Genomic DNA, 25,655 nt, shown 5'->3' with positions numbered 1-25,655 from the left:
TTGGATAGCAAGAACAAAAAGGGAACAAGGACACAGAATGCAGCAGTACAGAACATCTTCTGGGAATGGTGAGCTGGTGGCTGTAGCTGATGCCTGGGGAGAGGTGTGCTGTAGCTTTAAAGGGAGGCTGAGGTTGGATGGGAGAGCGGAGTAGACCGGGGAACCACTGGGAGATCTGGAGGAGAGTGTCTGTGATAGCACGTTGTAGGTGCTCAGGAAATGTGCATTGGTTGATTGAATGTAATCCGGTTTTTAGTCATCTGTTGCCCATGTTGCACCGTTGACATCTCCACAGAATTCTGTGGCCTGGCTAAAAGGCCACAGAATTACCCCAAGATGACCTTTACTGTTGTTTCTATAGAGCTTTCTTAATAGTCTCTTTGCCTTTGGCAATATAGGACATATTACTTTTTCCTCCCTTTCCAAATTTTTCTTTTTGGCTAAGAAAATGCTGCTTTTGCACAGACCAGTAATACACATTCTTCTTAAAAGAAGCATTGTTCCTTCAGTAGCAACTTGTAATGGGAAAAGTGGAACAAAGACAAAATGCAATTCTGGTCTGAATGGAGACCGGTTTTCTTTGTGGGAATAACCAGCATTCCAGTCAGGTTGCCACAGTGATGCTGAGATTATAACTGTTCATGCCAGCAGTCAGTAATGTTGCCCAATTAGTTATTCTCAGCTGCTAGGTTACCTTGACGGTGGCTCAAAAAGCAGGTTTTGAGTTCAAAGGCACTCTAAAAAGAGCAGTCGAGGACTTGCAATTCTGTTGCCCTCAGTGGGGTGCAGAGACTACAAGCTCCAGCATGCTCTGGTTGAGGCCATGTAGGTGTAGTCAGCCTTGTGAACGTAGGCACCTTGTAAAAATTCTGGTCTTTCCTTGCCCCCTGTATCATCAGCCAGCTTTGGAAGGGATTTTACTGTTTCTGGGAGCTGCCTTCAGATATTGCATGTGGGAGACAGTGAGGAGAATGTATGTTTTGGCATTGGAGGCTCTTGTAGCCTTGCTTTTTTTTCTCTTGTGAGCAATCTACTTCACAAGATTGATGCAGAGATGAAATAAAATAACCTTTGCTAAATACCCCGCATAATGTCTGGGGCATGGGGAGACATTCAGTGTGAAGCAGTTCTTCTCAAATATTGTTTCAAAAGTTACAAAGCATTATACGATATGATTATTATTATCATCAGTTTTTGGTCTTTTCTATTCTTTCAGTCAGAGTAGAGTAGGATAGGATATGGTAACAAACACCCTTAGAGGCTTTATATAACTAAAGTTTGTTTCTCGACCGTGCCACATGCCTAGAGTGGGTCAGTAGAGGACTCTATTCGTCAGCTATCCAAGTACCAGACTAATGGAGGCATCATGTCCACACATGCTTCCACAGTCATCACAATGATTTGAACTGTCAGTCACATATTCCATCTGGAAGTGGAACATCACTTCCATGCACACTTTATTAGCCAAAGTAAATCATGTGGCCCCATCCAGCTTCAAGAGGGGTAGGGAAGTGCCATCCTATAACATGCCAGCAGGAGGAGAAATAGAACATTTATTCAGGCTGGGCACGGTGGCTCATGCCTGTAATCCCAGCACTTTGGGAGGCCGAGGCAAGGGGATTACCTGAGGTCAGGAGTTCGAGACCAGCCTGGCCAACATAGTGAAACCCTGTCTCTCCTAAAAATACAAAAATTAGCTGAGCCTGGTGGCATACGCCTGTAATCCGAACTACTGCTGAGGCTGAGGCAGGAGAATTGCTTGAGCCCGGGAGACGGAGGTTGTAGTAAGCTGAGATCATGCCACTGCCCTCCAGCCTGGCTGACAGAGTGAGACTGTCTCAAAAAAAAAAAAAAAAAAAAGATTTATTCAACAACCATAGTGACTGCCACCTCTACCAAAGATCAAAAGGCTAATGGAGAAGAGTACTTTAAAGAAGGAATGTTGGTTAAACATAAATGAATAAAAATATCTGAACAGTAAACTTCAAAGTAAATCAATTAGATTTCAGCTGCATCAAACAGAAAACTCAAAATATTAGTGGGTTAAGGAAGATAGAAGTTTGTTTCTCTTTCAAGATAAAGAAGTTCAGACATAGGCAGCTTAGTGGTAGCATGGTAGTTCCATGATCGTCAAAACCATAGGATCATTTTATTGTTCTGCTATAACAATCTTAGCATAAGGCTTCCATTCTTAAATTCACCTCAGGATCAGAAATGGCTGTAGTGTTCTAGCCATTACATCTGCATTCCAGGCAGCAGAAAGGAGGAGGGAGAAAGACAGAAGAACCCTTCTCCCAGCTAAGTCAGCTCCATTTGGGTGGCGCTTCTGAATGCCCCACACAGTAATTCTGCTTACATACCATTGGCCAGAATTTAGTCAAGTATCATTCCTAGCTTCAGTGGGACAAGGGCATGTAGATTTTGAGCTGGGTGCATTTCCTCCAAAATAAAATTGGAATTTTTGTTAAGGAGCAAGGGGAGAATGAATATTGGGTGGCATAGATCCATCTCTGTTACAGTAACTTAAGATGCAAGCTTTAGTTAAGTAGGAATGACAGAGAAAAGATTGCTCTGTACACTATCATTTTCCATTCTATGCTCTGCAGAATGTCAGTGCTTAGAGGAGATACAAAGCTTCCTTAAACAGTGTTCTGTGGCCAGACAAGTTAGGAAAATGTGAAAAGCTTTGCCCTGTCTTGGAGATTCACAGGGTACATTAACACATTAAAAGCTTTGAGAGGCCTTGCAGTAAAGAAACCCCTAACCTGCTAATCTTTTTAACCTAGTGTTCCCAAACTTATTTGACAGTGGAAATTCAACACCCATGGAAATCTGGGGAGACAAAGGGACTGGCTTTAGCTTCTTGAGTCTGCCAAAAAGCTTTTAGATCCTTGAACAGATGGTATAAAGCCCCCGTTCCAAAATATTATCTTCCTTGCAAAACTAATAAGCAAGCAAACAAACTTGTATGTCCTTCATGATGGCCTAGCCATAGAGAAAAAATTCTTGAAAAAAAAATAGATGCAAATGAAGCCCTGTTATTGACATCTGTATGAGATTTATAAGAGTTGGTATTGGTCAGCCATCTGTACCATTACTGGTGACACCAAGCGATGGACTAAGATTGGTTTGTACCTCTGCCAGACGACAGGCCCCTGCTCCAGGTAGCTATTGTTGGGCTCCTGGCTGTTCCTACATGGCTCTGGGCCATCTCACCCTTCTCTGGAAATGGGAGAGTAACAGATGATCTAATCAACCAGCCAATACTTCCCTACTCATAGAAAAGTCCTGGGCCCTTGGCCGAAAGGCATTAACCCTGCCCCTTTCAGTGTGCACAACTCTTGCCCTCTTCAGAGGTTCCCTCTGCAAAGGGGCAAAGAAGGAAGCTCCCTGTATTGTGAAGAGGGGTGGGGACAGGTAGGCAGCTGGTAAAGGGGGCCTCATACTCCTATTAGACTTAGAATACGGTTAGGCCCCTTTTACCTAAAGGTTCACCTCTGCCTGTAATCAACTTCATGGTTGCTTATAGGTGTAGGAAGAACTGTTGAAAATGCTTTCAAGCAAATAACGTGTCATTGGTCTGTTGTAAGCAGGTGGTAAATGAGTATCTCTGGGGGAATGGTCCCGTTAAGGCTCTTCTTCCAAAACAGAACCTTGAATTGTTTCCTAATCTTTCTTTCTTAATTATTTAGGTAACCAGCTCTTGTCTTTAAATCCATCTCCTGCAGTTGCTGTCTTTTTCTTCATCTAAGTATCTTCGAAAAGGCAAAAGGCCAAAATATTTGCTAGTCTGGTTCCCATCATTTCCACCTCGTTTTGCTGGAAATACTGGAAAGTTACCCTGTCCTGACAGGTCTGGAAGGATCCTATGTTTGCAAATCTTTGTAAACTGTATGATACATTTTCCCAAACAGCTGTATAATCTCTGCAACAACCTGATGATGGGAGGGAAGGGACCAGGTTGAGCGGGGATGGGGGTTGGGGGTGGTCATGTGTATATTGACCTGTAGAGCAACTTGCGTGTGTGTGTGTGTGTGTGTGTGTGTGTGTGTTTTGACCGAGTTTCGCTTTTGTCACTCAGGCTGGAGTGCAGTGGCGTGATCTCAGCTCACTGCAACATCCACCTCCCTGGTTCAAGCGATTCTCCTGCCTCAGCCTCCTGAGTAGCTGGGATTATAGGCGCGTACCACCACGCCCAGCTAATTTTTGTATTTTTAGTAGAAATGGGGTTTCACCATGTTGGTCAGGCTGGTCTCAAACTCCTGACCTCGTGATCTGCCCGCCTCAGCCTCCCAAAGTGCTAGGATTACAGGCGTGAGCCACTGTGCCCGGCCTGCATGTATGCTTTTTAAAAGACTTTTTTAGAAGAGCTGAGAAAAATTACAGGAGGTGGTGGAGATAGTTATCCTTGTCCAATATCTGTCTTGTGGCTTAGTACCCTGAAGAGTTTTCTTAACCTGCCTTATGGAGTTGGTGTGCCTTTCTCTGACTCTGAATGTGTTAGAAAACAGTCCCTGAACACACAGTTGGGGCTTGTGCCTTCCTTGTGTGCACAAGCAGGTTTGTAGTAGTGACTTGGGAATTTCAGGTCAAGAAGCATGAGAAGAGCTGGCCAGTGAATCCCAGCAGCTGACAAAGGATGAAAATAGCTGTGCTATGCACCAAAATCAGAAAAAATATTCAAGTCAGTGTTACAAGAAGTCCTTGGATTGTTCTCTTTTTAGTTTTATATTCTTAGTTGTATATACTTATTTATGCAACGTAAGCTAGTAGACAATAATCAATTTATGTAGAATTCTTTGTTTTCATCTGTAAGGAAATAATTTTGAACTGAGCTAACTGTGAGTATGAATATGCTAAGTCTGTGAACCGAGAAAAATAAATTTTGAAAATATTATTTATCTTTTATGCTGATATATATGCATGTGACCTACTAAATGGACTGTCAAACTGGCCATGTGCACTAAATCTTCTTACATCATTTCTGGAAATGATGTAACCCAACTACCTAGATTTTGCAAAACAACAGCAGGGCCTGCCCATCCTACCTACTGTCCCTGTTTCCTTCCTTTCCAGGCCCACTTTTTGAAAGGCAATGGGTGATTCCGTCGATTTACTAAAGGGTTAAATTGAACAGAGGGAAAAACTAGAAGTCAAAAGACATAGGTCTTCATTTAACTCTGCCACTAACTAGGATAAGACCTCAGATAAATCAACTACACTTTCTTGCTGGAGAAATCTATAATTGTATAAGTATATAGAGCCTGCCTGGGCCTCTCTTTGCTCTTCTGTAAAATGGGTAGAGATATTTTATTGATATGATCTCAGAAATCCTCACTGCAAATGTCACAGACCTTACCGTATTGTGGCTGTCAGTGGTAGAACTGGTGATGTGAGGACTTGCTCCATCCAGATAATATTTATTGAATATCTCTGATGTCCCAGTCACGATCGAGGTATTGGAGATACTGCAGTGGACAAAACCAATAAAAGTTATTCATTCTTGGAGTAAAGAAGTTATTCTTTCTTGAGTAAAGAATTTTTAGCGAACACTTTTTAGGCACTTACAATATGCTAGATATTGCTTTACACATTTTATATATATTAATTATTATATCAAGTAATCCAGCCAGGTGGGCACTACCATTATCAGTATTTTATAGTTGAAGAAACAGGCATAGAAAGATTAAATAACATGCCCAAAGTCATATGGCTTGAAAATGGTGAAGCTGGGATTCGATTCAGGCTTTTGGCTGTAGAGTCTGTGGTTTTCACTATTATGCTATACCGCCTCTCACTGTCAATTAACTGGTTAGCTTAAAGTAATTAGCATTCATCCTAGCTAATGGCAAAGTAGGAAAAAAAGAAACTAGCTTCAGATAGAAATCTGAGAGCCTGTTTGCTCTCCCTCTCTGGGGCTTCTGGCTCTGATAAGAGGCAGGGACACCAAGCAACCATGGTATAGACAAATTCTATGCTCCCAGCCACGTGGCTCATGGTGGTTGCCTGTCCTGAGGTCACTGCCCATTCTCTGGCTCCATTGTTAACTCACAAGGCCTTCGGCATCCCCGTAACCCCAAGTTAATTTCAGCATTGGCCGTTTGTAGAGAAATGAGTAATTATGGACTTGGATTCAAAATACCTGGATTTGAATCCTGGCTCTACTATGAATCAATGCTGTCATCACCTTGGGAAACTTCTCTTAATACCACCAGCAACAGCAGTATATCAGTAGCCATTATTTATTAAGCACTGCCATGCATTGTGCTAAATGCTTTATGTATGTTGTTTTGGATTCTCAGAACCATCTCCCATGACAGGTATTTTTACCTTTACTTTACAGTCTGGTCTTGGCTGCTGTCTCTACCACTTACTGTTTTATCTTGGGCAAGTTACTTAATTCCTTGAAGCTTTAGTTTTATCATCTGAAAATTGGGGTTAGTAATACCTATTTCTCAGGTTGATATAAGGATGAAATATGAAAATGTATGAAATAGGCATTTAGGCTATGGCCTATCCCAACGACAACAATAATGTCTATTATAGCTTATTGTATAGCTTAAGGTTTTGCAGCGATTAATCTGAGGAGTGATGTTTCAAATCCAGTTGTAAAGGCTGACTTTGTGAGGACAGGCTGGAGCTGCAGGGTCTTGAGTGAAGTAGCTGAGCAGGGGCAGGGTGATCTAAAGCAGTGTCACTGCTGGCTGCTGCACATTAGCAGGTGAAACTAAGCAGACTGCAAACCAAACAGCAGGTGAGGAGGCTCCAGTCTCCCTGTTCTGAGAGATGAAAGCCAAACTGGAAGCTACCGGTATTGAGGGTCAGTTCCTGGAGGCTTGGCTTTGACTATGTTTTGATTCTGCCAGTAGCCAGCTGATCATTGAGGAGCTGGTATTGGTAAGAGGATACCAATATTAGCCAGGAACAGCTCTATTGGAGCAGATGGTGTCCTGGAGTCAGCCTACACTCAGGACAGCCCTTCCTAAAAGACGATGCTTGACATAGGGAGCTGGGGAGTTACCTAGAACGTCCATACACAGGATGCGACATTGTGAAAATGCAGGCCAAAGGGCATTTTCCCAAATTACAGATGAAAAAACCTGGAATATGAGGGGTCAAAGAACACTAGTAAGGAGTGGAATCCAGACTTGAACCCTAATTGTTTTGGACCAGTTCTGTGATAGGTTTGCGTAGTTTAATTTGTCCTACACTGATGATCAAGTAAGAAAAATCAACAATCAGTATTTTACCTACCTATATCCATATCTCTCTCTCTCTCTCTCTCTCTCTCTCTCTCTATCTATCTATCTGTCTATCTATCTCTCTATATATATTTATGTTTTTTACTTGAATTATCTATTCCAGTTGAGTTGACTTCTTTGGGTCAGCAGGTTAATGAAGATATACTTCTGGGCTATATTCCAGATTTCCTGGATCAATACTGTTGTAGCACCTTTTTTCATATGCTGCTTGTCGTTATGATGATCTAATCACTGTGTACGTGTAGTAATTTGCTCATGTCTGCTTCCTTCCTTAGATTGGAAGCACCATGAAGCAGGGGCCATGTACCCCACTGCCTCTACCTTGGACAGTGTATAACACACATTAGGTGGCTAGGGAGGGTGCCAGGTAGCAGTCAGGGATTAAATAAATCTTACTGTGTAAAGCAAGACCTTTGACTCTGCAAACCTCTACTGCTTTAGAAGAGGGGAAGTTAAAGTAAAAAATTACCTTCGAGGGACCTTGCCTGGCTGTGAGTGCAGCATAAACTAGAATCCGGGGGTTGTTGAGTCAGCACAGTTTCCTAATGCTGTACTTTCGAAGATGATGTTGAAAAGCCTGAAGGCTCAAGATAAATGTGGAGAGTTCTCCTACTGTTCCTGTTTTCTTTGTTCTGTTTTGCTTTTGTAAGCATATGCTTGTCAGTTAGGGCTGAAACCAAACAAAACAGCTGCTAAATATGGTTCTAAAAGAAATAACATTTTGGTCTTCTTAAGGCCCGTAAGTTTAGAGTAAGCACAGTCGTTTGGCAGATGTCAATAGGGAATCCGGGGGTAGCAGTCATTCTGGGAGGACTATTCAGTCATCGTATTCTGTTGGGTATATTTTACCCTGCCAGAGGACTGGTGGCCTCAAGTAAAAGATTTTGTCACAGAACGGCTGTGTCTTTAAGAGGCGTTTTGGAGGAGGGGTGTCTAGAGTCTGTGTCGGCCATTTGCTCATGATCTGTGTCAATTTCATTTTCAAAGAAGTGGGGAGGCATTGGGAAGAATATGTATCATCTTTTATGATGTGATGGTAATAGTCATCCTAGATATAGATTTAAGTTTGCCTTTTTCAATCTTTGGGATTTAGCCCAGTGGTGTTATTTAGTGTTCTTATAAATCCAGTATCATTCAGAGGACCTGGAGGAATTAAAGCATAACCTAGTGGCAGGGAATATCAAACCCTAGATCTTAAATCTCTCCTCTCTGCTGTGAAGCTGGGCTTGAGCCTGCCAATGTCATCTAAATTTCCTCAGCTGAAAGAAAGAGTATTTATTTCAACATCCCCGGAACCCCCAAAACTTAATGTGCCTTCTCAATTGTCTAACTAATTTTTAAAGAGACATACATTTTGTCCATAAATATCTGACTCTGTTTGCTAAGCATGTGGTGGGTAATATTATTGGTTGAAAAGCAATAGGTTTTCCTTTACTGGCCAGATTAGTTTTATTGGCTTTTTTTAGTTGAAAATCTATAAAATGCAGACTGAATTTTACTGTGGCATATTCTTTGTTTATTACCTGAACTCATTTTCAAAGATGAAAAGGAAAAGGGAGGAAGAAAATGAATATTTATTAAAGTCCTATTACATATCAGGCCCCAAGCTAGTCTAGACACTCACAGTTCTCATAGTAGCTCCCAAGGGAGGTAATCCTGTCCACATTTTAAAGATGAAGAAACTGAGGTTCAAAGCAGTTCTGAAACTGGCTCAAGGTTAGAGAGCTACCAGGTGGTAAACCAAGGGCTGGGGATTATGGTTCCATGAAGCTATGATATAGTGATTAGGAACTCAAGGTTTGGAGTCTGACCATCTGAGTCAACATCCTGGCTCTGCCGCTCATTAGTAGTGTGACCTTGACTAAGCATTTAATCCCTCCGTGCCTCCATTTCCGAATCTGTAAAACAAAGATAATGATAGCATCCACTTGATAAAGCTGTGATAAATGAGCTATTCATGAAAAATGCTTAGAATCGTTTCTGACACATAAGTCCTCATGAAATGTTCACTATTACTGTAATTTTTATTGTCATGACTAACCAAGTTTGCTTTTATCAGTACTGGCTGAAAAATTACATTTTCTTTCAAGGAATAGTCTGCCTTTTGATATGTAGTTATATTTCATTATGAAATAATGTAAACTACTCTACCTTAGAATTAAATTCTCTTCTCAGCCTTCCAGCAAAGGTTAAGATCTGAATAAAGGCATGTGTGGCCAACAGGGATTCTTGACTTTGGTAAATGTCAATGATTTGCTCTTTTCTCCTTGGGATGTAACTTTCTTCCATGCTGCTCATCCTGGCTTTAAGAGCAGCTAAGCAAACACAAGAGGGAGAATTAAGTGGATTTCTTATCTCTTAGCTTTCCTGTCTTTGTAACATGATTATTAGGTACAGCTTCCTCTCCTTGCTGCACATTCTGTTGGCCACATTCTGACAGCCTGTCTTCTCGATGCACATGAGGCACAGTTTACTACAACAGGCTCTATGGATTTTATTTTTTTAAGCTGGGAATACTACAGGGGCTTTTACATGTGACAGCTTTGTCCATTTGGGATTGGGGTAAGGAGGATAGAGGGCACAGTGGTAGAACAACTTGTCTAGATGTAAAAGAAATGATGTAAGTTTGCTAGACATTTGGCTCTACATTCTGCTCCCATTTTTTGTGACTTCCGCTATACATGTCTTGAAGAACTGGGAGTGGGACATCAACCTTATTCAGTAAATAGTTATATCTAGCAGTTATGTATTGGACACCATGCTAAGTGCTGGAAATACCAAGATAAATGTATTACAGTGCTTGCTCTTGAGGCATTTGTAATTCATCAAGGGAGAGAAATGTAAGAGAGGCTAGCACTATGTGAAAATGGTTATCACAGAGCTGTGCACAACATATTGCGGCTGCAGAGAGAGAGACAGGCAGTGACACTGATTTGAGAAGGGCTTCAGAAAGGAGGCAGCAAGCTGGGCTTTCAAGGATGGGCTTGCCTCATAAAGAAAGAAGAAGGAAAAATCTTGGCAGATGGGCAGTATGAACCAAGAGCTGAGTGTGGTGTGTTAGGGACATGAGAGACATGTGTTGATTATAGCACAGAATGATGGAACACAAGGCTGGGAATGGAGGCCAGGCCTAAGAATGACATGACCTTGACTTTCAGTTTGAACCATATCTTGTATTATTTTAAATCATGGAGTGTCATGATTAGAAATGTCTATTTTAGAAGGATCAGTATGGAGAATCGCTTAGAAGGAAGAAAGAATTAACTAAAAGCAAATGGTCCCAGAAAAAGATGATGAAGCCTGTTGTGTGAATGGAGTGGAATAGATGGATATGGTGGACATTTGGAGATAAGATCGTTGACACTTAGTGAACAAAATTAGGGGAGTGGTGGACAAGGGTGGAACCTTAGGGGAAGCCTACCTAGAAGGTGTGAGCAGAAGAAATATTATAGAATCTGTGAGAGAGACTAAGAGGTATGATAGAAGATGGTGGAGGGGATATATTTTCAGCAGGAGTGGCGATGCTCAGGAGTATAAATGCCTCAAAGGAAACAACTAGAACAGGACTGAGAAGCGACCACTACGTGTAAGAAATTGAGGTTCATGGTGACCTTTTGGGGAAGTTACTTTAGAGGTACTCTAGAGTGGAGAAAACAACTAAATGCTTATACTATTCAAGCTGTATCACAGTTCTACAAGGATGTAACTAATGATGAAATGCATTTGTGTGAAAGACTATTTACAAACACTCAGCCTCTCCAGGCACTTGGATTGGGGGAGAGAAGAGAGCCTAGGGTCAGTACTGAGGTGTCACTGAATAATACCTCTGACTTCCATGTCTAGGGTTTCAAAGAGCCCCCTCCTTGCAAATACCATGACTCTTATGCTATTTTGCTTTGTTACTCTCAGGATACTGTAGACGGTAGATGCTTATAGACTTCTCTTTTGATTCCAGACTGGTTCTCATTTCTAGCCATGATGCTTGTAGTGTATGCTGTGGTATGTCACACAGAGCTCAGTTCTCCACTGCTGAGGCACTCAGTTGTCCACCTGCTGGGAGTGTAGGTAGCTAGGGATGACGTTCACCTGAAAAATGTCCTCAGCTGAACAGTGTGACTTCACCTAAGATTGTTACCTCTGGGACGGGTATTGGGAGACAGCCCACATGCAGTGACTAGTCAATGGAGATGGGACGCAAAGGCCTGATGCTTCCAGGTAGGATAATTCTCAAGGGCTGTCCTAGCTCCAGCACTCCCATGGATCAGATGAAGTTTTTGTTACCACTACATTTCAGTTCAGCTCTTCCTTCGGCTCAGTCCAGTTCTTCCTTTACTCCCTGGCAGGTGTTGATTCTGAGGCGTACCCCAATAAACTCACACAGTATGAATCTCAGGGAGTCTCAGGGTTTATTCCTGGGGAACCCACCTGATATGATGATTCTTTCCAGTTTGGTTGCCTATGCAAGGCCAGTTGCCAGTAGAACTCTTTAGTTCCTCTGAACTTTGCTTCTGAGGCCCTTGGATGTGTCCAGCAAAAACCTTCTCCTAGCAGTTTGAACTAAAGGCTCAGCATTAAGCCTCCTTGGTTTTGATTGGTTGGGACATATACCCAAGAAGAGATTATTCAAGGAGAGAAAAGAGCCTCACAAGTCAGCTGTCCAGATCTTCCTGAGACCTACCTACTAACCCCAGCTCTGAGAGGGGACCCTGAGGCGAGTGACCCTTGGATGTAGAAGCTGATTCCTGCTCTGCACCTGTTTGTGCTCCTGCCCTAATCTCACATCCCTGTTTCATTCCCAGGTTCCTTGAGGCAGCCACTCATCACTGTCATGTATCTCTTCTCTTTCTGTTATTTTTTTTTTAGTCAAGAAAAATGAATGTTGAAAACACAATTGAGCTATTTCAAGCAAATGTAGAACTTCTCTCCAAATATGTTGCAGAAACACCACCAAGCAAACAAACTACTGGGAAGCACAGCTTAGAAACAAACAGCAGCTGCCACCATTTATGGGCTTTTTTTTTTTTCTTTTCCTCATTTCTTTCTAATTCCATTTGTAATAAAACCTGCTGCTCTAATGGCCTAGTAGTTTAACCAACAAAATTTTTCTTCCCTATCCTGAGGCCTCCCAGGTGGCCTTGATGATGTCTTCTAACTATGGGGTGTTGGTCGATTCAGAGCTCTAAGTCCCTTGAGAGTGTTTTCCGGTTTTGTGATTCTGTCTGGAACCACACCTCCCAGACCAGGTGGGGCATAACTGGAACTTCTGGACTTCTGGATTTTTCAGGACATGAGCATGGAGTGTGGTTTCTTGCCCTTCTGGCTTTGTAAGAGTAGGTAATGTAGTGCTAACTCCAATCTTTCTCAGTGACTAAGTGCTTAATCTGTTGGGTGCTTTGTTTGCTTTTTGTTTTTGTTTTTAATTGTTCTCTGTGTGGAATCTTTGAAGGCACCTACGCAGGGGCTTTTCTTGAGTTTGATTTACCACAGACTGGACTTTAAAGCATCCTGACTTGTCAGATCAAACTCATTTATCCCTTTCCCCAGAATAGCAGATAAACTCATTTTCCCCTTCCCCCATTTAAATCCTGCTGGTGGTGTGGAATTTCTCAGCTTAAAAGTGATTACTATTAGGTATTAATAGATTTCTGACTATGTGCCAGGCATTGTGCAAAGCCCACACTTATTCTTCACAAGAGTATGGCTAGGTAGATGTCATCCCTGCAGACCCAGACAATATGTTGCTTTCTTGGGGTCTCCTAGGATCACAGAGCTAGTCAAGGCACAGCTGATATTTAACCCAGGTCTGTCTGAATCTGAAGTTCAGGCTATTCCCTGCCTGCCTCTTAGCCACCCATTGTAATAATATATGGCATTGCTCTCATGTAAGTGTCAGGTAGAGACAGGCCAAAGGCACAGTCTATTTTTATTTGTTCCTAAGAATATTTTTTAAATTAAGTGCCTAAAACTTAAAAAATAGGAGATCTGACATTAAATACAATGTTCAGTTTCTCTTGAAAAATCTTTAGACCTGGCAATATTGTGCTCATATGTTGACAAGACAACAAGTGGCTCCAGCTAAGTAAACTCCACCCCACCCCACCCTACCATACCACACCCTACCTCCCTCAAGGAGGCTCGAGTTGCCCAGTTTGCCACAGGCCCCAGCTGGACCACTTTACTTGTTTATGTTACTGGCCTGGCCTCTGCAGACATTTAAGTTTGTGACTCCTAGATTTATGCCTTTAAAGAAGCAATTTCTGTCCAGTTAGGAATCAGTAAGGGGTAAAAGTCAATTCTGCCTCTGAATAGAATTTTATAGGCTTTTATTTTTCTTTTCAACTTTTTGGGATAGTAATTCAGTTATAATAGCAGTAATTATTGGATATTTATTGAACACTGTAACATTTAGCTGACTCCTGGGGTTAGTGGACAACTGATTGGTGATAAGAACTTGAATAATTCTCCAATTTAGTTTGCATTCTAAATCCTGCAGTTACTCAGCAGGTACTACAGGAACTGGAGGCTATCCTCAAAAGTATATTTTGTAGAGGCAGTATTACAGAAGAGAGATGAATCCAAAGAAAAACTTTCTGAGAGAGGTAGTTAAGTTGACTCTATTTTCCCTTGGAAACTGTTGACTACCATAGGTAAGATTGCCCCACAATGCACGAACACCCTTCTTAACTACCAGGGCTCACTCAACACAATGAACAGCTCAGATATTTCAAAGAGAAATACCCTGGAACATTAGAACCTTCTCAGGATGATGAGTCTTTCACTTTATCTTGATGTAGCTCCTGCAAGTGTGTTTTTCCATTTAACAGTGAGAAATGTGTTACTTCTTTGTTATTATTTCACTTGAAAAAGCATCTCCTTTTGCCTGATTTAAACACATTTCATAGAAATGTAAAATGGAAAGAAAATAGAACTTGGCTAATTTCATAGCTGCAGCTGACTTAAATTTTAAAATTTTGATAGTATTAAATGTTAACACATGAGAGCCCCTGAAGCTAAAGTTGTTATTTATTTGCTTAATTTAAATAAGTATTTGCTTTTGATTAAGGCAATGTCCGGAATATTGTTTTGAATTTTTATTGTTTGTTTATTTTCTTTCAGGACCCCGCAGGGATCTTTGAATTGGTGGAACTTGTTGGAAATGGAACATACGGGCAAGTTTATAAGGTAAGTATTGAGTCTGAGTGTGGCTTATGTATGGTTTTAGTTCATGAATGATGAATTGCAGTGCTGTCTACACTGGCTCATAAATGGCTCCTAACAAATTTAAAATGAATTAATATACTTGTTGATTGACTCTCCATCTTTTAAAATATATCTGTGGTTATGTTGCTTAAACTGGATTCTGTGATTTGGGTATTTCCCTTCATCATATATTACTGTGTTTGTATGTGACACATGAATTCTGATGGCACATATTTGAAGCTCTTCAAGCGTTCAGTTTCCTTTACTTAATCACTGCCAGAACTGGTTTTTGAAAGAAAAAAGAATGCCATCTACTTTAGAAATTTAAGCTATTAAACTATTACAGCTGGAAAAGTAGATGTGTTATTGGCCTAGGGCATGAATTAAATGAGTTGAGTGAACAGTGTTGGAAGAAAACTTGGTTACCTCACAAAGCAAAAGCTTAATAGCAGCGATGAATTTTAGGAAATAATTAAAAGTTAAACTTGAGTTGAGATTGAGCTGTGGAATAAGAAGTCTTGCTTGCCTGTTTACTAATTTTTGCTTACAAATTCACTCAAAAAGGTTTTTAAAAGGTATTTTCCCCAAGTATAATCTATGAAAAATGGTTGGTTGGAAATGTGAGTTGATTTCTTTTCTGATTGTCAAAAAAAAAAAAAATGAAAGTGAACTGTTTTTGGACTAAAACTTTTGGAGTTTTATTGAATGAGCTACTGAAATGCCATCAAAACAAACCAACTGTTTCCTCATGATAATTTCTAGGGAAATATCCATCATTTTCCCTAGTGGCAGTGATATGGGATGGCATTTCCATTACAAATTATCTCGTGTTCTATTTTTAAAAATTCCTGCTGAGCCCTAAACTTCTCTCAGTTAATTAAATTTATTATAGAAATCATTCAGGTTGTAATATTTTCAATTCTGCAGAATGTCAAAAGTATTATTTATAGAGTATTCTCTAGATTCTGTTTTTTAAAGCACAATTGTAAGTGGATACACATTTATATGTTTATTTACGAGAGGTTTCCTTTGGTGTCCAGGGGAAAATTCTCCCTTGCAAGAAACGATTATTTCCTAAATTGTACATCTTTTACCGTTAGACAGAATATAGTCTACCCAACCTGCTCACTTGATGTTGATCCTGTCTGACACAGAAAGAAATGTGTCTCAGCAAAGGCTTTTAAATACTTTCAATGAAGATAATTAGGTTGGAAGATTGTGTTACTGCGTTTTGAGAAACTGGATTGAACTTGTGAAGTAACTAATGAATTAAGCTCTGACTTAGGTAGAAAATTACTTCTGATTTGCTGTCAATATGAAGGAGCAACTCTGTAGCATGCTGTTGGTTTTATGGTGCCATTTCTTAGAGCCTTTCTGTTTCATTATGTTTCCCACCCATAGGATATGCATTCGGGAGACAATTCACAGCTTGGTACACTAATTCAAGAGGTGAAACTCTGCACTCTTATAAGAGGAGATACCAAGAGATTCAATTAAGGATGAGAATATTTGGAAAATCCAGAATTATCCGTGATTTCTTGTTATTTGAAAAAGGCAAGGAAACAAATGGCAAGAGGTCTCAGATCTTTTTAGAGAGGGAAGATATTTAGCAGCTAGGTTGTCAACATTATTATTCTAAAGGATTCCATTCTCTTGGTGGTTGATACAGTACTATGGCACCTTCCAAGTTTAAGGGAGATTCTGCAAAGAATGGTCATGGTGAATGCAGTGAACTTTGGGACAGGAGATTTGGTCTCTTTTACCAGCCCCATTGTTTTGTAGCCACCACAGCTTTTCTGTGTATTAGTCAAATGAGAATATAGTTAGAAATGCTTTGGGGCCTGGCCAGGTGCGGTGGCTCACGCCTGTAATCCCAGCACTTTGGAAGGCCAAGGCAGGTGGATCATTTGAGCTCAGATTTCGAGACCAGCCAGGCCAACATGATGAAACCCCGTCTCTACTAAAAATACAAAAATTAGCCGGGTGGTAATGGCACGCACCTGTAATCTCAGCTACTCAAGAGGCTGAGGCCGGAGAATCTCTTGAGCCTGGGAGGCAGAGGTTGCGGTGAGCCGAGATCTTGCCACTGCACTCCAGTCTGGGCGAGAGAGTGAGACCCTGTCCCCTCCCCGCCTCCAAAAAAAATGCTATGGGGCCTTGTTTTGATTTACTTAAAGAATTGTAACTCCCTACCTACCTATTTAAGGGTTTGGTTTCTAGGTAACCAGATGATGTTAGGTGGCACTGCTCATGAACAGACCCTGTGTTTCCTGAGGCCACTAATCCAGTCCTGCTGTCATTCTGAGTTCTAAAAGATTAAAATTTAATAAAATAGCAAAATATGAGCTAAAAGATATGTGAGCCTAAAGTAAATTACATTAAAAAGTGATTGCACTATAGATTATGCAACTTTTATGGAATATGTATGTTTCTAAAATACTATAGGTATAAATAGAAATGTTACAGCTCTAGGAGGAGGTCCTTATACATAAAATCATATGATAAGTATTTTCTTTCTGTTAAATACTGTGTTAGTCTGTTCTCACGCTGCTATGAAGAAATACTTGAGACTGGGTAATTTATAAAGGAAAGAGGTTTAATTGACTCACAGTTCTGCATGGCTGAGGAGGCCTCAGGAAACTTACAATCATGGCGGAAGCCACCTCCTCACAGGGTGGCAGGAGAGAGAATCAGTGCCCAGTGAAGGGGGAAGCCCCTTATAAAACCATCAGATCTCATGAGAACTAACTCACTATCATGAGAACAGGACGAGGGAAACTGCCTCCATGATTCAAGTATCTCCACCTGATTTCTCCCATGACACATGGGGATTATGGGAACTACAATTCAAGATGAAATTTGGTTGGGGACACAGCCAAACCATATCAAATGCTAAGCCTTTGATTTTAATTTTTAAAGTCTCTCTTTTAGTATTCCTGGTTTTCATAAAGTCAGGTATAACTTTATGAATAAGTATATGGACATAGCCTTTATTTTATGGAAAAATTTATTATGTTTCTTTTGTATAAGCTTCCCTAGCATAATATAATTTTGTTTACAGGTAGTTTTAAAGAAACATACTTAATATAATAGGCAAAAAGGATATGTAGGTATTCAGAGAATACCTCTTGAAATGTATCTGCATGTGAGTCAGGTACATCTAGAAGTAGACATATAAATATTTTATGTAAAAGCCATTTAATAATGTTTAGTTTTTCAAAGTTGCTTCTAGTCTTACTCCCAATTCTAGCTTATTCCTGTTTTGGGCAAGGTTAGATTTGTTTATCTTTAGCATTTTAGTCCCAGGTAATCAAGTAGTGATTCAATGTCTGTTTTTTGCTTTATTTACTGAGGAGCATAGGTAAATAATAAAGAATAGTGATTCATTCTCAGGACTTTTAATGAGGAAACCATCTCCTTCTGTTCATGGCTGCATTAAAAAATAAACCAACAAAAGGCCACATACCCATTTACTAAAGGTCTTGGCTGTTTATTGTCGTGCCACCTATTGGGAACCTAATGGAATCTGGACACATTTTTGTTAAAATAGAGTAATTCTTTTAATAAATTGAAACAATTGTTTAATGTTTACTGGTAAGATACCACTACAAATTAGCCACAGGTTTTAAATAAATGTTGGTTTATCCTGTCTCCTAATTTGCCCTTTTGAATATAGATTGGTTATTACAGAAATGAAGACATATTTTATCCCAGGGTGATAATGTGAATTAGGAATATGAAGGATTCCTCAGTATTTCTCATATTTCTTTTCAATACTTCTTAAGGTTGTAAAGTGCAAAGTAGAGAGGCCATCGTGGTGGCTATTGTGCTTAAGAGAGAGAGATGCTGTGAGTGTGTATATTTCCAGCGGGCTATAAGAGTCTTCATAGTCCTCATTCTGAGTTCTCTGCCAGCTGGCTGTCCAGCCCATCCTTCATGACCTCCAGTCATGTGGAACTCATTACTTTTCTGTCAGTCCATTTTCCTGCAATTCCTTTGAATGTTATCACATTGTGCTGAGATCCTGCCTTCCTAAAATGTTTACCGTTTCAACCCCATTTCATACCTCTAGAGCTATTTAAAATTTAAAATTTAAAATTAAATATTCTTTCACAAGAATGTAGACCTTTTGGGCTGGGTGCGGTGGTTCACGCCTGTAATCCCAGCACTTTGGGAGGCTGAGGTGGGCAGATCACCTGAGGTCAGGAGTTCAAGACCAGCCTGACCAACATGGAGAAACCCCGTCTCTACTGAAAATACAAAATTAGTGGGGCGTGGTGGCACATGCCTGTAATCCCAGCTACTCAGAAGGCTGATGCAGGAAAATCACTTGAACCAGGGAGGCAGAGGTTCCGGTGAGCTGAGATCGCACCATTGCACTCCAGCCTGGGGCAAGAAGAGCGAAACTCTGTCTCAAAAAAAAAAAAAAAAAAAAAAAAAAAAGAATGTAGTCCTTTTGTGTAGTCCTTTTGATATTTGAAGAAGATTTCTCCATTCTTCCTCCAAACATATACTTAACGTCTCCTGTTGTCCAGGCAATGTAGCCTCAGTTGCTTGATTCATTCTTATGGCATAGACCTGAGGCCCTTCATTATCCCTATGAACTATTCTATCACTAAAAGTCATGTTTTATGCTTGTAAATAGTTTTCTATTCCATAAAACTTTTGAATATATTATTTAATTTCTATATTAGAATGAGCACCTTGTTCTCACTTCAGGGTCTTTATAGTCATAGTTCCCTCTACTTAGAACACTTTCCCCCCCAGCCCTCTCATGGCTGGCTCCTTCTCCTTCAGGTCTCAGCTCACATGTTACCTTCTCAAGGAAGCCAGTTTTCATCCCTGTGTCTACTACAACCACCCACTGCCTCTGCTTCCCTCTGCCATAGACTTTCTTTATTACATTAACCTGTTTTATTGTTTTTATGGCATTGCCACTGTCTGAATTATCTTACTTCCTTGTTTATGTCTGTATTTAGCAATTTAAATACATAAGTCAAGGGAAAATAAAGTCAGAGACATAGTCTGTCTAGGCCATCACTCTATTCCTAGTCTGGCACATACTAAATGTTGACACTTGTGGGGCCCAGAATTGAGCTATGTTTTCCTTGATAATTCTTTGTATATTTGTTCCTAGTTTTAAATTTTTCAGCATTTTCATAAGATGTTAATCTTTGTACTTTAGAAAAATATATTTGCACAAAAGCAATAAACAAAATCCTCTACCTATTTTTTTTTTTTTCTAATGGGATGGGGTTGTGGATCTTATGTTTAATGAATTACCAGTAGTCTGCAGAAGCAAGACTATGCTAGAAATTTACAAAATGAGGCAAAGCAATTTTCTGGGGTTTGGTCTTCTGGCAGAGGTCCTCAAACTTTAGTATGTAAAATGAATATTTGGGGAAGGATTTAAAATGCAGATTTCCAGGCTCTAACTTCTGAAATTTTGATTCAGTGGGTCTGGGGTATCCTCTTTGAACATTTAATAAGTGTAAATGCTCATTCTGTTGTTCAAGGTCCTGGGACCGCACCTCCAGAAACTGCAAAAATGATTGTATGTTATCCTGTTATAGGTCACTTGAGTGAATGCTAATCGTAAACTTTTTGTAATCATTTATTTTAGGATTTCCATGCTGACTCAAACTTACATAAACCGAGAAAAGCAAAAATCAAAGATCTTGACCTGAGATGTGATACCCACCTGTTTTGGCTTATTCAAAGATTTGGCTTTCAGTGTTTTTATGTGATATGCTTATGATTACAGTTTACAGCTGAATAATTTAACTCAAGACCTGAGAATCAATATTGTCAAAACTGACCTCATATAGCAAAATCTCGGCCTGTTGGGTGGAGATTTCCTCAAATCTGTATATCACGATCTCTTCATTAACCTTCTGTTAAAATAAGATAAAACATTTCAATAGCAAGTTTATTAATAGTTTATTTATGGAGGTGATTCTATAACATTGCCCAGGATGCACTGTAGCTTTTCATAGCCTGCTGCAATGAATCATGTATTATACTATTCACTTATTGTTTGGCAAGGAGTGAGTATGGGAGAATGGTGTGTTTTATAGATAATAGTGGCATTTGTTTTTTAATCAATAATTTCTAACATAAAGAATACATTCTTTCACATTTGTTAAGTGCCCATGAAAAAAGCCCTGTGCTTTGTATGGGAATAATGCAGAGCTAACTGAGGAGGTTCCTACTCTTAAGAAGTGTGTAATCAGATTATCTAATTAGGACTGAGTGTTCACTGTGCACCAGAGGTTTTTATGTATATTGTCTCAGTTATTCCTCATGGTGGTTATGGTCTCATTTTATCGGGGAGGAAGAACTTTATTAAATCACATTATCACTCTAAGGCAGGGTTTCTCAGCCTCAGCACTCCTGAGATTTGGGGCTGGATAATTCTTTGTTGTGGGGGCTATACTATGCATTGCAAGATATATAGCAGCCTCCCTGGCCTCATCCAACTACAAAGCAGCAGCACCCCTAAGTTGTGACAGCTGAAAATGTCTCCAGATTTTCCAGTGTCTTCTGTGGGGGTAAAACCACTGCTCTAAAAATCAGACAGAATGGCAAAACTCTTAACATTGAGGTGCAAGTGGGGACGGTGAGAGTGTAGACTATTTAGGAATTAATGCTGTCCAGGCAGAGTGAGGACCTGAATGGGCTGCAAGATGTGGGTTTGGAAAAAGCTTAGAGGCCTTGGCATTTCCACTATATCTGGGAATGTAATTGAGCATTTTTATAATGGAAAGAGAATAATGAAAAGGACTTTGGAGCAGGACTGCCCGAGCTGGATTCCTAGTCTGGTTTTGCTCTGTTCCAATCGTGTGAAGATAACCAACTTACCCTGTGAGCCTGGATTTCTTTATCTTTTATTCATAGTACAGACTAGAGCTGTTAATGAAAACTCAAGTGTAAATCATTAATATGTGGAAGCACTCAGCTCAGTGCCTGACACATAGTAGGCACTCAATAACCTTTTCCTCTTCCCAAACACCTGTGCCAGTTCTTCCCATGATCTTGCTGTCACAGAACATTTTATGCCCTAAAAGAAACATTCATAGAGGAATGAAGTTAGAAACACATGTCTTTGTGCTCCACATTCTACATTTGATTTATTGGTTTTTATGTATGCTTAGAATGGCATTATTTGTATTAAATATTAGGATGGTGCAAAAATAATTGTGGTTTTTGCCATTAAAAGTAATGGCAAAAACAGCAATACTTTTGCACCAACCTAATACCAGTATTACTTTTAACGGCAAAAACGGCAGCAACTTTTGTGCCAACCTAATACAATTCTTACATTGTATTTGGTGATATAATTGCCACTTGGATATTATATTTGGTCTTTAGTGCTTTAAAAAGCCAATTTCTCAATAACATGTAAAGAGAAGATAGATTAATGGAGGAAACAGGAATCGGTTGCGGCACTGTGGAACTTTGGTGGGGTGAAAATGTTTTCTGAATAATTTTATATTTCACAAGTTTTGGAGGAGAAGCAACAGTATTTCTTCTTCAGGTAGTATAAGGTCTCAGGAGAGAGTCTTTATTGTGAGACTAGTGAAGGGGTGTGGAGCAGCAAGAACCTCATTTAGATATTGAGGACCCGTTGTATGGTTTTGGTTCTAACCTTAACTTGCCTTAGCTTTGAGCTTGCCATAGATCTATTTGGAACTTTAGTTGTTCTCATCTGTAAAATTAGAATATAAAGAAACAGTTTTCATGATATACCCCATGAAGCTATTGTGAGGTTGAAATCAATTAATGACTATGAAAGTATTTTGTTAAATATAAATTCCTATGTACATGTAAGGTTTGATTACTGCTATTGTCATTTATTACAATAGGAAGTGGCAGATTCCTGTTATCTTGGGGTCTGGGGAAGTTTATTCCTATGTTGTTGTTTCTCTTCTTCATCCTCAGGCTTTATTATCTGTTCTTAAAGTGTAGTTTTGCTAGAATTAAAGGTAACAATTTTACTTCCATTCTCCAATAAGTAGGAGAATCATTCACCTTTGAAATATGTTGGCTTGATGAATTTTTCATCCTCATAGGTCCCCGAGTTGTTTGCATCTAATCTGAAGACCATGCCACCTTGTGCTATGATCTGTTGAGTGTAATGAATTAGATGGTTGTCATGTGAACACGGAGGGAAGACTTTTGTGGGTGCCTGCGTGCTAGATGCCATATGGATGGGTCGATTGCTCTGCTAGGTAGCTGAACCTGTAGAGTTGCTACCAAAACTTGATACAGGGACTGTGTGGGATTTCTTGTTGCTACTAGTGGTTCGCAGCCTTCATTTTTATAGAAATCATCTGGATAATTTTGCAAAACTATAGATAATTGGGCCTTTCTTTAAAAATTTGATTTTAGTTTGTCTGATGTTGGGCTGGGGGAGGTTTTATTCCAGACCTTCCCAGATGCTTGTAATGCACAGCCAGGATAGAGAGCTGCTGGGCTGAAGCTCTCTGCCATGTAAGTGCTCTTTTGGGTATCTTTGCCTTTGGAGATGAATCTACCCCTTTTAGTTCTATCTTGGGGTTTTGTTTACCTTTATTCATTTATTCAGTGTCAGCCTTCATAAGTATCTAACAACTGCCTGGCATTGCCATCAGGGCACGGTTTATAGATAAACATGTGGCATGGTCCTTGTCCTCCAAGGGTTTGAAGTCTCTGGGTGGAGAGACATGAAAATAGATCACTTCAATGTTGTATTCCATGCACCACGGCAAGAGTATACAGAGCAGAGCCAAATCTGTGGGGGCTGTGGGAAGACCAGGAAAGGCTTCATATATAAGGTGACTCTTGAGTGGAGTCTTAAAAGATGAATAGATGTATGTGGAAGGGGAATTAAGTAGGTACTCTAGGGAGAGGTAGTGATACCAAAGGCTTGACTGTTTTGATGGCCTGGGCCAGGGTCAATAACCTGAGGTGAAGTAGGGCTAGGAAGCCTTTAAGACAGACAAGGACAGATGGCTCTTCTGGCCTTGAGTCTTGGCCTTGAGACTCATTAGCTGTGTGAGCGTAAGCAAGTCATTTAGCTTTTCTGGGCCATCGTTTCATGTATAACAAAGAGGTCTGGCCAGAGGGTCTCCAGAGTTCCTTCTGGATATGACATCCTTTAATTCTAAGTAGAGCACTAGTCTGGATAACCTCCACAAGTTGCTTCCATGAATCCACTTACAGCCTGTGCTTTTCCAACTACAAAACTGTTACAGAAATATTCTAAACCATTAGCAAAATGATTTATATGGAATGCCTAACATTATTAAGGTACCCATGTGGCCTGGTGGCATTGCTTGATGTAGTTCTGTGTTGAAGGATGTAGACACATGCATGTTTTATACCATTCTCTCATTAATTCAGAGCCACAAGGTTTTAGCATGTTCTCACTACCTCAATGAATGATGATATATACTTTCTAATAGTGATGAAAAGAGGATGAGATTTTCTGTTAGGGATGGACATGGATTGGCACTTGTGTGCTCAATTTTGATTTGAAGTATTTAGAATGCTTTAGTCCAAAATACTTTCATTCCACCTCATATTGTATCAATGAGTTGCTACATAACTTGATGCACAACCCCCTCATGACTTGTAGTTTTTAGATCTCATAACACCCTTAATGACTTGGTGATTATAAGGCACTTTCAAATAATTAAACAATCAATAGTTACTATTCTGGGTTATTTGTAACCTTTAAAATGAAACCCTGCCAGGATTACAGGCACAGAATTTAGGGCTCTTCACGGTTTTTAACTATTTTGTACATGGGAAACATTTGAGACTCTTTAATAAAAAGAATAACCAATTAACTGTGGTATTGAGATTGTATTTCTTATCTCTGTAGTTTAATCTTAAGTATAATTTCATTAAATCTGCTTGGATAGTTTGCATATGCAAAAAGAAATATCTGCTGTTTGGCAAGCAAATATATGCTTACTACTACATAGGAGCGTTGTTGGTGGTGAGGGTCTAGAATGGGGTCATTACAACCTCTGCTGCTGGGTGCAGTGGCCTCGGATATTGCTTCGGATCTTGGTCCTGTTGCTCACTTTGCAATGCGAAGCACAGAACTACTGTGTCCATTTTGTTCCTCTCTACAACAAAGGAAGACAAGTGTAGCAGCTGGTTACACAATTTTTCTAGATAAATTACAAAATGTCTATTACAACAATCATGATAATAATAACCATATCATCTTTGTGAACAGCAGGGAAGAGTTAGGAACTCGATATGTGAAGAACTCAGTCTCCTTTAAGGAGAAGGTGACTTCTTGTTTTAGAAAACTTGCCCGTTACTGTTTAACATCTTCGAGTTGATACTTCAAGTATTGCTTGAGAAATTCAGTTTTGATCTGTGCATCACATTCAGGGAGGTAGTATGAGGCTCCTAGCTGAATTTATCTTACTGGAAATCTTTTTAGTGGTACCTCTTTCTCTTATCGTAGAATGTACATACTGTAATTACCCCCTTAGCCATTTTAAGTGAGCATACAATTCAGCAGCATTAAGTACATTCACATTGTTGTGCAACCCTCACCACTACCCATCTCCAGAACTTTTTCATCATCCTCAACTGAAACCCTCAACCCGTTAAATATTAACTCCCCATACCCTACTATCCCCCACTCCACCCCATGCCCTGATCTCTGTTTAAAAAAATACTGTTAGTAAACTTGAAATTTATAGAGGTGGTGGTTTCCTGGGTCATGTCCTGCAACACTGGATCTGCAACAAGCCTGAAATGGGTCTGCCTGTCTGTCTGTCCTCATGTTGGCGTTCCTCCAAGGTACCTCACCAACAGCCCACTTTATTATCTGCAGGTGACTGACCACCCCGCCCCTGCAGGGCTGCATCTTGTTCTAGGAAGCTGAAACCAGCTGAAGCCCTTGATTTTTCTACCCTGTTTATATCTAAATAAAACAATCCTTCTCAGGTAGAAGTCCACAAAAAATATACAAGCATTTTGTATGAATCCCAAAAGAATATTGTGTATGCTTTCTGATACGGTTTGGCTGTGTCCCCACCCAAATCTCACCTTAAATTGTAATAATCCCGTGTCAAGGGTGGGGCCAGGTGGAGATGATTGAATCCTGGGGGCAGTTTCCCTCATACTGTTCTCGTGTAGTGAATAAGTCTCAAGAGACCTGATGGTTTTATAAGTGGGAGTTGC

At 40.1% G+C, this 25,655-nt stretch overlaps 1 protein-coding gene across 4 annotated transcripts in view; it reads left to right on the top strand.

Annotated features, from left to right (window-relative positions):
* TNIK (TRAF2 and NCK interacting kinase) overlaps positions 1-25,655 on the top strand; it is a 400,067-nt gene that overhangs the window by 76,249 nt on the left and 298,163 nt on the right. For all 4 annotated transcript variants that reach the window (XM_054479691.2, XM_054479690.2, XM_054479687.2 and 1 more), the window contains exon 2: positions 14,379-14,444. In XM_054479691.2, the coding sequence (XP_054335666.1) occupies positions 14,379-14,444 (66 nt within the window). The remainder of the gene's footprint in view (positions 1-14,378; positions 14,445-25,655) is intronic.

The sequence above is a fragment of the Pongo pygmaeus genome, chromosome 2, assembly GCF_028885625.2.
Source record: "Pongo pygmaeus isolate AG05252 chromosome 2, NHGRI_mPonPyg2-v2.0_pri, whole genome shotgun sequence".
Classification (NCBI taxonomy): domain Eukaryota; kingdom Metazoa; phylum Chordata; class Mammalia; order Primates; family Hominidae; genus Pongo; species Pongo pygmaeus.
Note: the sequence above shows the minus strand (reverse complement) of the source record. Positions and strands in the feature narration are given on the sequence as shown.